The sequence below is a fragment of the Heliangelus exortis genome, chromosome 1 (assembly GCF_036169615.1).
Source record: "Heliangelus exortis chromosome 1, bHelExo1.hap1, whole genome shotgun sequence".
Taxonomy (NCBI): Eukaryota; Metazoa; Chordata; class Aves; order Apodiformes; family Trochilidae; genus Heliangelus; species Heliangelus exortis.
In genome coordinates, this window is record NC_092422.1 from 131,974,297 (window position 1) to 131,987,829 (window position 13,533).

General features: G+C 35.2%; 1 protein-coding gene across 1 annotated transcript in view; it reads left to right on the forward strand.

Annotated features, from left to right (window-relative positions):
* The window catches only part of CNOT2 (CCR4-NOT transcription complex subunit 2), a 77,665-nt gene that overhangs the window by 51,973 nt on the left and 12,159 nt on the right, over window positions 1-13,533 (forward strand). Inside the window, exons 3-10 of the mRNA XM_071766723.1 lie at window positions 985-1,051; window positions 4,317-4,464; window positions 5,099-5,281; window positions 7,979-8,058; window positions 9,179-9,304; window positions 11,568-11,692; window positions 13,142-13,262; window positions 13,373-13,529. Of these exons, the coding sequence (XP_071622824.1) occupies window positions 985-1,051; window positions 4,317-4,464; window positions 5,099-5,281; window positions 7,979-8,058; window positions 9,179-9,304; window positions 11,568-11,692; window positions 13,142-13,262; window positions 13,373-13,529 (1,007 nt within the window). The remainder of the gene's footprint in view (window positions 1-984; window positions 1,052-4,316; window positions 4,465-5,098; window positions 5,282-7,978; window positions 8,059-9,178; window positions 9,305-11,567; window positions 11,693-13,141; window positions 13,263-13,372; window positions 13,530-13,533) is intronic.

The following is a 13,533-nucleotide window of genomic DNA, read 5'->3' on the forward strand; positions in this document are numbered from 1 at the left end:
TCTTGCTCCAAGAAACAACCAGTTATACCTAATGTTGATGAACATCTAGTCTCTTCTGTAAAAGTATCCAGAGATGGGTGTTCAAGTGTTTTGATTGTCCTTTAGGTTGCAAAGGACTTTTTTTCCTCCTAATATTTAACCTAAATCTTCTGTTTCTCAAATTTGTCATTTACATTTCTGCAGCAGCAAGATGGGTAGTTTACTATTTTCCACTCAGAGCAATGACTGACCTTACCGTACCTTAGTTTCCTTCTTCTTGGTGTATGCAAACCCAGATCTTAATTGTTCTTCATAGGTCATGATTTGTTTATTTTTTTAGATCTTGCATTTCTTGATAGTCTCCTTAGTTTATCAAATTTCTTGTGTGATATCTAAAAAGTTGACAAAGAAGGTTATAATGTAAACATTTGGTAATACGTGAAGTCTCCAGAATGAGTATAACAGCAGGAGAGATTACTTCCAACATTTGTACATCTTGCCTATTAACATAGCCTATACAAGCATGAAGACAGTGTTTAGGGCAGACCATTATAATATTAACATTGGAATGTTATCAGAAATTACGTACTTGCTGCTGCCTAGGCACTCATTTCCCACCCTTTACTATTATAACTGATAGTGTGAAACTTTCCGTTTGCTGTTATTACATTGAGCAGGGGTTGATCTTCTATGATGCATGTTTTGCAGGGAAAAAACCTACTTCTGATTTAAATAACTGAGTATTCTTTCTTTAAGAATGCATCTCTCAGATACAAGAATAAAAAACCAGAAAGCTTTTAGATGATCTTCTATGCTATTTGTTACAAGTAAGAGTTGTTTTTCTATATACATGTAGTTTCTATGTACATGTATATATACATTTTCACTGACATGTAATATACTGTGCAGATTTTTCCTAAAAGTTTTAATGCCTTATAAGGAGTTTGCAGTTGCTGTTTTGGCTCTTTCTGTTGTTAATAACCTTTTATTGTTCTTATATTTTAGATGCTGGCATCACCGTCAACATCAGGTCAACTGTCTCAATTTGGGGCAAGCTTATATGGGCAACAAAGTAAGAATTCTTTTTACCAATGTTACATTTATGTTACGCTAAATGTGTTCTGTTTTCGTGCTCTTTGAATAGAGAACACACATATGGCTTTGTTTTCTGGTGACTGTACAAAAAGATGATAGGTCTCCTTATTTGTGTGATTAATTTTTTTAAGATACATTTTCGCTTAGTATGCATTTTTGCAGTGTTTCATATGCTAAGTGTCACATATTAACGCTCTAATTGTTAAATATCCAAATATAAGGATATATAGGACTTTCCTATAAGAAATGTCTGTGATTTAACTGACTCTGAAGGAAAAACTAAGGAAAGTAATCTGGGCCAAAGTGAGCCTAGTTCAGAAAAATATGTAAGGAATAGAATGAAATTTTACCTTTAAATTGTACCTAACATTTCTTGCTCTGCAGGAGCAAATTAAATCTTAGGTACATGCTTGGCAACTCACATTTGGCAAAGAACTATGCCAGGAAGATTATTGCCTTCTCGACCACTGTTTTTTTACTTTCCCATATCCTGGAGATCTTTTTGTGTCTGTAAGTCTTGTGTATTCTTTTACAATAGAAGACCTATAGAGCAACAATTCCTAACTTCAAGGATGAGAAATGAACCTCGTTGTAGCTGAGAGGTGCATCCAGAAAGTGAATCACAATATTTGAGTTTGATAGAGTTAGACAAATAAAATGGGTTTGTGAACGTGCCTTTTTATCACTGTGTACTTTTGAATGTTTGCAACTTTCTTGCCAAGTGCATCTAACACAGTTCCTTAGGAAAAGTATTCTCAGAGTACTTCAGAAAGCCTCAACTTCTTTATCTGGACAAACTAAAAGCTTTGTCTGCAGGACACGTGAGCTTCGTAACTTCTTTCAGCTTTCTTCAAATAGCTTTAAAAATACAAATTTTTTAAAAAATTTCTTTTACAATCTCTGTGGCTCCTGGTGAGTGACATATAATATAAACTGGTTTTTGGTTATGGTACTGAGATTTATATGAGCAGTCTCTGGCCAGTCAAAACATTTCAGACTTAACTGTATAAAGATACTGAAGTAGTTTATTCATTTTATTTATCACAGGTATTTGTTCTTTATTTTTAAGGTGAACTTTTTTCATTAACTTTGTTCTTTCAGTCATTTGTGGTGCCGCAGACATAGTCTCTCTAACATGGAGAGATGCATGGCTAAAAATTGGAAAGTAAATATTACCTGGGTTCCATTTCTACCAAATATTGAGAAAAGGGGGTGAGAAACTTCTGTGTTGAAGTCAGTGCTTAGAATCAAAACATTTTTAGGGGAAAGAAAGCTGATACAGACTACACACTTTCAGATTAGTAGCTGTCAGTCATTAGTCATAGAATTAATGTAACTTGACTATTACGCAGGAATTTGGCTACTTCATTGGTCAGCCTCCAGTATAAGTGTAGCCCATGCAGATCTCTTGTCTTGAGTTTAAAAAGTGGAAAAAGGAAGCATAAAAAAAAAAGCCTTTTTTTCTTATGGTAAATATTTCAACTGCCCCTCTATTTGCTGGCCACAGGTTCTCCTTCACTGGGACAGCCTTATTCATTACAATCTCTAATGTCAAGAAAGCCAAGAATAACAAATAACAATCAATAAACAACTGGCTTTGCTGAAACAAATGTTTGCACAAAATTAAGCTGAATATTGTAATCATGTTTTTCAGTGTTCTGCATCTAGTTTAGAAGGATATGAATCTCTTCTTTACCGTTTTACTTTTAAATTCCATGTAATTGTTTATCAGCATGAAATATTATTTATAATACATACTTATGCTCATTTAAATTACTCTGATGCAGCAAACTGCCTGAATATTTACACTTAACACCTTGATATAATCCTCATTTAATGAAGTCTTAGGAGTCTTGCTATAGCAAGTCACACTACCTCTTAATCTGAATGTACAAAGATAAATCTCAGTGTTATGTCGAAATGTTGTGTGTTATTGCAGACTTGGATGCAAACTGTAGGGTAGGACATGGACAGACAGCAGTTCCTAAAGTGTGAGAGCTAAAAAACCAGAAGGTTTGTTCAGACCTTGTCCAAGTTAATAATCAGAGTATATGCTATGGCAGTTCTTTGCATTCTTAGTAGGTAGTTAGTTTATACACTGGTGTATTCAGCTCTTCTGCAGGGTTGATTTGCTGTCGGGGAATGTTGATGCATCAAAGCTGTTCTTTCATTTGGTCTTCAAGATAAGGTTTTGAGTTCTGTGAATCTACAACAACAGCCTTATGGCGAAACAGTAGGGGCTGTTGCTTAGAACCATCACATTTTCTGCTAAGTTTGTTTCTATTGATAGGTTGCACTAAATGACTTTTTCTTGTCTTTGGATATCATTCTGAAACTTCATAAGCACAGAAAACCAATGTGAGAATGATGAGCAACTTCACAAAATTCTTGGACATTCTGACACGGGGTAGCAACTGGTTATACTTCCCTGTTTTGAGTCAGAATTTCTTTTTTTACCCCACTGAAATGCTTGCTTCATTCTGTCACACCCAATTGTTTATGTAGAAAAACACCTTTGATCACTGTTAAAAATCTTCTGTATATTTTTGAAAAGTAATAGAGGGCAGTTAAAATTCTGCTCGCTTTATTTTCTCAAAGACTGAACTTGACTTAAGATTGTTGACATTGACATTCTGTTGCCAAAAAGAGACAAGTTAAACTGGGAGAACAGTCCTAAAAAGTTGCATTTGTTGTCCTAAAAGCAGTCTTACTGTTAACTGTTAACTGTGTTACTGTTAACTAAATATTAATAATTTTAATCTTTTCTTAAAATTATTTACATAATTTTTAACATGTCAGATCAGTGTTCTAAATACTGACCAGATATGCATTCATTTGTGCAAAAGTAATTAAACTTGTATCTCTTGAATGCAGTTAATTTTCTGAAATTGCTGCCTTTTTTGAGTTACCTTGTAGATTTCCAAGGTCCTCATCAAAAACTTAAAACTAAAACCTTTATCTGTAGTACACATGTCAAAAAGAAACAAAATTTCATTAGTGACTGAATTACAGAAATTCCTTTCAAGAGCCTTTCTTAAGTTTAACAGAAATGGGGCTAAACTTGAAAAAATTTGTCTTCTGCGATACAAACAAGGACTTACTTTTTACACTGCACTTTCCTTCCAACTTGACACTTTTTTTATGGGTTGTCAGCATAGATTGTTTTTCCATCTACACCTGATGGAGAAGACTTTGTTCCTGATTGCTCTATATCTCCACCCCTCTGAATTTTTTTTCAATAGGTGCACTAGGCCTTCCAATGAGGGGAATGAGCAACAATACCCCTCAGTTAAATCGCAGCTTATCACAAGGCACTCAGTTACCGAGCCACGTAACGCCAACAACAGGGGTACCAACAATGTCACTTCATACGCCTCCATCTCCAAGCAGGTATTTATTGATAGCCAATATTTCTGCCATTGTGTCTTTCTGCAGAGCACTTGTTAAATGTTCTGCGTATTTTGCCTCGACTACTTTACAGTCTTGATTAATTAAAAAAAAGGAAGAAAAGTAGGTTTTGTGGACCACTGCCTGTGTTAGGGAAATAATATCCTACTGTTTTGTAAAACAGTAAGATAGGGCTTGCTCTAAGGCAGTATTTTATTTTTGTGTGTAAACGACAAATTGCTGGCAAATTGTGCTTCAGAATGTAAGAGGCAATTTTTTTTATTGTTCTGTAACTGTACAGTTAAATTTTTTGTATGGATGTCGTATGGCATAGAAGATTAAGGTTGTAGGTCTCTCATTAAAAAAAAGAGCTGTAACACCTTTTCAGATGCATAATATAATACTTAAGTACTTATCTGAACCTAACCAAGGACTTGATTAGCATGTAATGGGTCATCTTATATTTCTAGAAGAAATCCAAAACTATGTTAGTTACAGAGTGTAATCCCAACATGCTGTATTGACATGAAGGACAAATTAAATTGTGACAGCTCAGAGTCCATTCTGTTAGTAAACTAAATGAGTAACAAGAAACTGTGGTACAGATTCATCTCTGTGGATGGTTTTTCTTTTTCAGGGGGATATTGCCTATGAATCCTAGGAATATGATGAACCACTCCCAGGTTGGTCAGGGCATTGGAATTCCCAGCAGGACAAACAGCATGAGCAGTTCAGGGTTAGGCAGCCCCAACAGAAGCTCTCCAAGCATAATATGTATGCCAAAGCAGCAACCCTCTCGGCAACCTTTTACTGTGAACAGGTAAGGCTGCTTAGATGGACCATCCCTGTACAGCCATGGACATGCTTAAATGCTTCTCTGGAAATCTAATCTTTATCCATTAAAGTAAAGCTTGAAAGCTGCTTTGTATATTCTTGTCTCCCAGCAATAAACTTTTGAAGCTGTTTTTAATATTCACACAAGCTTTTTGGGGCTTTTAATATAAATTCTGTTTCTGACTTGAATTTCTACTGCTGCTTCTTCAAAATATGTGATTTTTTGTTTTTTTTTTTTCCCCTTCCTTCCTGTTTTCCCAAATTCATTTTTGAAGCACGTCTTGATTTTGGGGTATATGCTTCCTTTTTAAAAAAGTTAATCTATGATTTGGGGCAAGATTTAAAACAGGCAAGCCTTTAAAACCACAGTAGTTATTCTGGAATAATAGTAAACTGATTCAGACACAGTAGGAACCTAATATTTTATGTCTTTAAATTCTGGATTAATATAGAGCGCAGTGGTTTGCCATTTATTTAGGATTTGGAGCTTGTTTGGGTGCCAAAAGCCTCTCAATCACTTTTGCTGTTTTTCTAACTCTGCAAGATTTTAACATCATAAATCATTAGACTTTAACTGTGTTTGGTGCTGTGTTTGTGTTTCGTATATATTGATAAACTTGTGGCAAAAAGTGCATTAATCCTACTAAATGTGTGTAGGATTAATTTGCACATCTGACTGCTTTCTAGGCTTGATTCCAGCACATCCCAGTCTCTCTGCTCCCAGTTCAATCCTTTCTCTCCCTTCAGGCTCTTCCTTAGGGAACTGACTCTTAATGGAGCAGAAGCAAGCTCATGGCAGTCACATGCCACGTCCAACCCAATCTAGTGTTGGATAAAATGGATAAAGGAAGGAGAAAACTAACGTTATCTGGAAACTTGGTCAGGATGTTTAGTTCCTTAGTTTCATACTATAATATAGGCATATAAATGCTTTTGTCAATAATGGCAGTGGAGATTTGGTAGCAGCAGTTTGTTTGTGGAGTGTGAGAAGACTTTGTATGTTGCCTCTGATTACATAGCATTTGTCTCTACTGTGATGCATAGTGGCAAGTGAAGGAGATGAGAATTTAAAAAGGTTATTTTATATTTTGATACTTTTCAAACTTGAGTGCTACAGAAGGTGGGCATAGATAGTGAAATCTCTGTAGGAACATTGGAATTAAAATCCTCATCTTTCACTGTTTGCACTGTATATCTCATTTTCAAGAAGATACAATGTTTAAAAGTTGAGGGGGAAGTATTACTCAAACAATGACAAGTTCTTTCTGCACTGTTTATTCGCTACAGAAGTAGAGTAGTAGTACATATCCAGTTGATATATTTAACAAAATTTTGGAATTATACTTAGAAAAAAGGTGTTTCCTTGACAGGTGCATGAATATGTGACTTCCAAGAAGTGTTTTCTGAATGCTTGTCTTAGTTGGAGCAGTGAAAGTGTTCCAGGTTTTTTAACAGAAAAAAAACTTGATTTTCCTTTTCATAGTTACAGTGGTAAAACAGGTTACAAATAATTGTAAAGAAGTATGTATTTTGTTGCCTAATCCCTTTGCTATCCCTGAAATTCTTAACGTGGTATTTCTTATTACTTTTAAGCAAACAAAAGCCCTCTTGCATGAGAAATACTGTTCGTCATTAGGCAACATTCTGTCCCCTCAAGACTGAGTGTCTCTTACTGGTGCTCACACCAGGTCTGGAATTCACAGATGATACCAGGAACATGTTTTATCAGATGTGTGATGTGTCAGATCTGGATGTCTTTCAAATATACCACCTTAGGGGAAGCAAAGCAAAACAGGACCAGTCTTGGCTAACTGTACTCTTTCCCAGTGTCTCAATCCAAAATGGGCTATGTCAAGTTGGAATTAAATGCTTCAGATTTCTAACTGTGTAAAAAGATCATGCAGGTAATATTTCCACTAGGAAATTGCTTGACATTTTTGTTTATGGAAGCTTCTGAAACATCAACTTCCGTCCTGTTACAGGGGGAAAATGAATGTTGTGATTTCCCACAGGGCAGAAATTCACAATTTCATTCAACTGGGACCTGCCTTTGAGCATCTCAATATCTCCAGCTCGCACAGAATGAAGTGGATCATTTGTGAGGGTGTCTTTCCTACTGCAATAGTCTTATATGATATTTACGTGTCTTCAACCGTTTTTGCCTGATTATATGAAACTTTTATTTAGCTGATGTTCTTGTGTGGCAGAGACCATGCCTATACTCTTAATAGTTCTATATGCACGTAGTGATCATCAAGCACCATAACTGCTGTTCAGCTTAAAAGAGTCATGACAAACTTGATTATTTCCATAAACCAGCTTCCCACCTGCAAATGAACGAGTTGCAGTCTGACTTTTTGTTACTGCATTTACTGCTGCTTCATTTGTCTATATGAAATTATTCAGTAATGATCATGTTTGCCATAACTTGTCAATTGATAGATATCTTTAAGACACAGCAGATGTTAAAGTAAGTTATTTTAAAGTTGTCTTGATTGAGCAGTACTGCTGCTCAGAGTTTTCAGGAGTATAAAGGAAAATAATTGAAAACCAAGTTTAGGCCAACGTGGGTTGCATAAGCTTGAAATAATTAATCTTAGGGTTTTTTCCCCCTTAATGCCTTCCACTGGAAATTACAACGTATGTATACACCTTTGTCTGACTTCCTGGATTTTTTTCACAGTATGTCTGGATTTGGAATGAACAGAAATCAGGCATTTGGAATGAATAACTCCTTATCGAGTAACATTTTTAATGGAACAGGTGAGTTTATTGTCATTAATGTTCATCTTTAAGTACATTAGAGAGAGATTTTTTTTTTACTAAGTCTAGTTCGAAGTACTTTGTTCTGTTGGAGTCCAACTTATAAATTATAATTTTTCAGTTGTTCCACAGAAATGCTGCTCCAAGAGATTAAGAGTGTATTTTAATACCTTTAAGACAAAGTGAAGGTATTATGTAGAATACTGACTGTACATGACATGACTATATATTACATCTAGTTGGTTAGAATGAAAAAGAGTTTATGGAGTTGAAAAAGGGGTCAAAGAAGAATAGATATATCCATTTTTCTATAAAAACATTATATCGGGTAAAAACAGCAGGAAAGCATTTTTTTAAATCTTAAACTCCTTAACAGCTGGTTTATAATGTGACCCTATCCACTGGTTGTTTCAGTAGTGATTTTTCTCTGGGAATTACTTCTTCACTTGATTTTAATGAACTAGAGAGAGAGCAAAATGCCTTGGGTTTGCCCATGCTGCCATTTCTTTAGGTGGCCGTGTATATGAAGCAACTTGAGGTGTTGATGACATCTCAAAGAGTGTGAGGTTTAGGCAACACTACATCTATACAGTGTGACATCTTACATAGAGCTGCAGCAGCTCTGGCCTTGCTTGTGCAGCATTTTCTGCTGCAAACGAAAAAATATTGCCTTGTACCTTCTACTGCATTGGATCTGCAGCTTTACCTTACCTTACCTTTCATAAGCATAGAAGAGCTCCTTGATGCTGCTGCTAATAAGGGCTATTATCCTCTCTCAGATGTCTTCCTGACAGTTCCCTAAATTTTAAACAGACTACCTATTCTAGTACTCTGATTTTGATAGTCTTGCCTGTATTTTACACATGTAGTCATTTATTTCAAAATGAGTAGACCTTGTTTCTAAATACTGCTGACTAGCTATTGTTTAAAAGCAAACCCCAACATTTTGATGCTCTTCAGATTATTCTCATAACATAGAGATTGTAGTTATTTGTAATAATTATAGTAAGAGTAAAAATATCAACCAGAAAGAAAAAAAACATATACTAAATTTAGCTTTCTCATAATGAAGTCTGAGCTTAAAAATGGTGGGAATTTCAAATATCTACTTTTATTGTAGATGGAAGTGAAAATGTGACAGGACTGGACCTCTCAGATTTTCCAGCACTAGCAGACAGAAACAGGAGGGAAGGAAGTGGCAATCCAACTCCATTAATAAACCCTTTAGCTGGAAGGGCACCCTATGGTAAGACTATAGTTTTGAAAGCTCTTTGGGCAAAGTAGATGTTTGTTTTATTCACCTTTTTAAAAATGCTGGACATCTGACCTACCAAGTCTCATTTTTTAACATAAATAATATCTCTTTGATTAGAGATTACACTCAGGTTTTTTTGTAAGTATTAGAAGCCATCTCATCTAATTTCATCATGATGTTTACAGTCTGTATAGCTTGATTATTCTGAAGCTGTGTCTCACATAATTCTTGCTGAACAGCTTAAAAAAATAATAAAAGGAAAAACTTTAAGGTGGATACAAATCTTACTATTTGGGTCTGGAAAAAAATCAGGTAAGCCTAATGTGAGGCACAGTCTTTTTTTTTTTTTTTTGTTACTGCTGTAGTAGATTTTATCATGCATGTTGCATCAGCTACCATGAAAAGTTGCATTAATAACCTAGAGTTGGTTTTGAGACATTTGTGAAATTTCCAGCTGTAAATAAAAGTGGGGTTTTTTTACTCTACAAAGCCTAGTGTTTTACAGAGATATCTCCAAATTAATTGGAGAGAAATAATAGATAACTGCATTATCAAGAGAAAGTAGCTTCGTTGACTGGGTGTGACGAGGGCCCTCTGCTCAAGATAGCTGTGAGAAAGCTAAACAAGTTAAACTGAAGTGTTCCTAATCATACGGAAAAGTCACTTCCCCAAATAAAGACACTGAAAAGTCACAGTGAGGGTAGAAAGCTATTACATCTTGCGGTTTACATGAGATTTAGTTTGTTCTGAAAGAGAAACCATTACTTGGAAAAGTGGTTGAAGGTAGAAAGGAGATTTATACAAATGTACTTCTACCATGGAGCAGAAGTTCAATGTTCAGCAGCACTGCTGTGAAAGAAGTCTGTAAATGCTCTTGTGCTCACACCATTTCCCCCTTTTGGTGTTAGTATAGCTCTTTGCATGACTGTGTGGTGAACCAGGAAAAAAAAATTCTCTGTCTAAAAAGTTATCTTAAGCATCTGCATAATGCAGTGGGTAGGTACGGTGGTAGAAAAAAAAATAATCAAGAAATAAGGATACAAGATGCACTGGAAGCTGTCTCCAATAACAAAAAGTAGAGAGCACTTTTGTTTGAGATAAAGAAAAAAAAGGTTTGAAACTGAGCAGAGGCATACTTTCTTCACACTTGGCTTATATTAAAATTAGAATGCAAACAGCTTTTTAGATAAAATGAGAATATGCAACACACAGTTAATCCATTATCAGTTTTACATGTACTGTAGAAGTAACCATGCATAATAACTATGGTGATAAAGGTGAACAGCAGAAGCAAGATTAACTCTTATTTTCTTAAAATAAAGAAACTTTGATCTCTTCAGAATACTAGAGAAAGTAATTTATATGAGTAGCTACTGAACTAATTTAGACCCTATACATCTATTAAGGATCTTTGAAAAATAGGCCCTAGACTGCTCATGTCTTCTCTTCTTCTTGCAGTGTTTTTTGCAACTGTATTACTTCTCTGTCTCTCAGAAAAGAGTATTTGCCCTTGGGTGCATGGTGTGGGGGCTTTTCTTTAGTCATTTTTTTGTTTGTTTTGATTTGGGTTTTTGTTTTAACTGGCATTAAAAAATAGAAAAATGTTGCTTTTCAGTAGTCGGAATCTATGTTCCAATGTGACTGGCCTACTTTTTTTAAATTAGGGTCAGAGCACTGAGAGTTGCAGGCTAAATGCTTTCAGTTTTCATACTGAAAGTAGGAGTCGTTCTTATGTCCCAGGCAAGTATTTCATTGGTGATATGTTCTGTTGCAAGTTAGCTGGGCATCCTTTAAGAATACATGCTTATAAAGAAATTATGCTGAGACATTCTTCATGCCACTAGGGGATGGAGGAAAAACTTACTATAACCTTAAAGCAGTCCATCATTCCTTCATCAGTGGATTTCCTTAAATACTGCTTTTATAATGCCTGCAAAGATTATTTGATTATTTAGATGTGCAAAACAGGTGCTGTTCCTGGTAAAAGTACTGGGCTTCATTCTTAAAGTAGTGAAAGTGTCTATGACTTTAACCCTGAGTGTTTCTTAGCTCGCACTTAAATAAGAGGCTTTAGTCTAATATGTGTGAATGTGTTAAATGAATATGCTTTGTTTTCGTTTACCTGTTTTTTTTTAAAAAAAGTCATTTCTGCTGTACAGCTTGCACATAATGAAAATGGACAGTAAGCAAGATAGCAGCAAATTCTTAACTTAGCAGTCATTTAATGTTATTCCTGCTTTAATTTTGGTGATAGTTGGAATGGTGACAAAACCAGCAAGTGAGCAGTCCCAGGACTTTTCAATACACAATGAAGATTTTCCAGCATTACCAGGCTCCAGCTACAAAGATCCAACATCAAGTAATGATGACAATAAATCTGTAAGTAGGCCTTCTTTTATGTTCAATATTCATACTTCTTTTGTTTATTATATTTTAAATCAGACACTTACTATACTCTTGATATAAGATTTTCAGGTTTTACATAAGCAACATTTCATATATATCCATATAAATGGAATTTTTATTATAAACAGCCTCTGCGACCTTGCTTTCTTAATTACATGACTTCTCTCTATCCTATATTTTCATTAGGGGCCAGGGAGAAACTTGCAAAAACATGTCAAAATTAATTTTTGATAATTCATATCTATTTTTCAATTTTTACAGTGCCTAATTACTACTTATCCCAGCTAATTTTTTTCTGTTGGTGCCTCTCAGTAGTAGTAGTAATTTTCACACTGTAACATCTGTCTTGAAAACTGTCAACTCCTTCAGCAAGTCAGTTGTCACTTCAAGGTAGAATTCTTGATGGGTAAATGATATCACAGGGAACATGTTGATAGAGACAATTGAATTCATAGTTATATTGTAGACTAGTGGGATACCCTGTATTGTTGTCATTAACTTACATTAGATATATAGCTTTTACGATTATGGGCTATTTTGTTTTCTGCTCTGAAAGATTGTTATAAAAATTATTTCTTAATTACAAGTGAGAGATCAATAAAATGTGGATGACACAAAATTTTCTGTGGTATTTGACAAAATATTCTAGTTTCTTATTGGTTTATTACTTAAAATGACAAAAAAATGTTAATGTGCGTAAGTACTGATGAGTCGGTACTAGCTGTTACTGCAAGCTCACAAGAAAACTGAAAAATGCAACTTTTCAAAAAAGGGGTGGGGGAAGCCTAGCCCCAAATGTTGTGGCCAAGTTTATCATACGGAAAATGTTCAGAGACAGTTAGCATTGAATACAGTAAGGAAGGAAGGAATAAATGTGGTGGTTAGGTTGGGTTAATTACGATTTCTTTAAAGAATAGAGAGCAAGAAATAATAGTTATGTGGGATATCTTCTGTCAGTATGTCATCTCCTGAAGCACAGTCAGTTTTCTTGCCAAATATAGTGTTTACATATATTTCATGTTACAAATTTTCCAACTGTATGTTGCTTCCACCTGTTGCTATGTCATGGAGTGTTATGTCAGAGTAAGACAGTATGAGAAAAATACATGACGTGATGACTCCAAAATACCCTCTACTCAGAAACACTTGGGATATTCATTCTGTATATAAACTATTACATCCTCTTGCACTGCAAGCTGTAGGCTCATTATTAGCTCTTATTTTATGATAGGTGTTCTTTAGCAAGTGGTAAATACTACATAATGTTTGTCAACAGAACTCAAGACTTGGTTCTGTTTTAGTGCTTCATTTTGTAGAGTGACTTGAATTACAGGTTTAGAGCACTTGACTGAAACGCCAACAAGTTCTTCCATTTTTGGTTTTTTCCATTGTACCAATTCTGAAAACCTTTTTTTTATATAGAATTTGAGTACATCAGGCAAAACATCATCCAGCACAGATGGACCTAAGTTTCCTGGAGATAAAAGTTCAACTACGCAAAACAACAACCAGCAGAAAAAAGGGATCCAGGTGTTACCTGATGGTACGTGTTACTCCACATTGTCGTCTTCTAAGTTTTGACAGTCGTTTAGATCACCTTGTTAATTCCTCCACTTCTTGAAAGGAGAAAATTATTTTGTTCTTCTTGCCCAGGTCGAGTTACCAACATTCCTCAAGGGATGGTGACGGACCAGTTTGGAATGATCGGCTTGTTAACATTCATCAGGGCAGCAGAGACAGATCCAGGAATGGTACATCTTGCATTAGGAAGTGATTTAACAACACTAGGTCTCAATCTCAATTCTCCTGAGTAA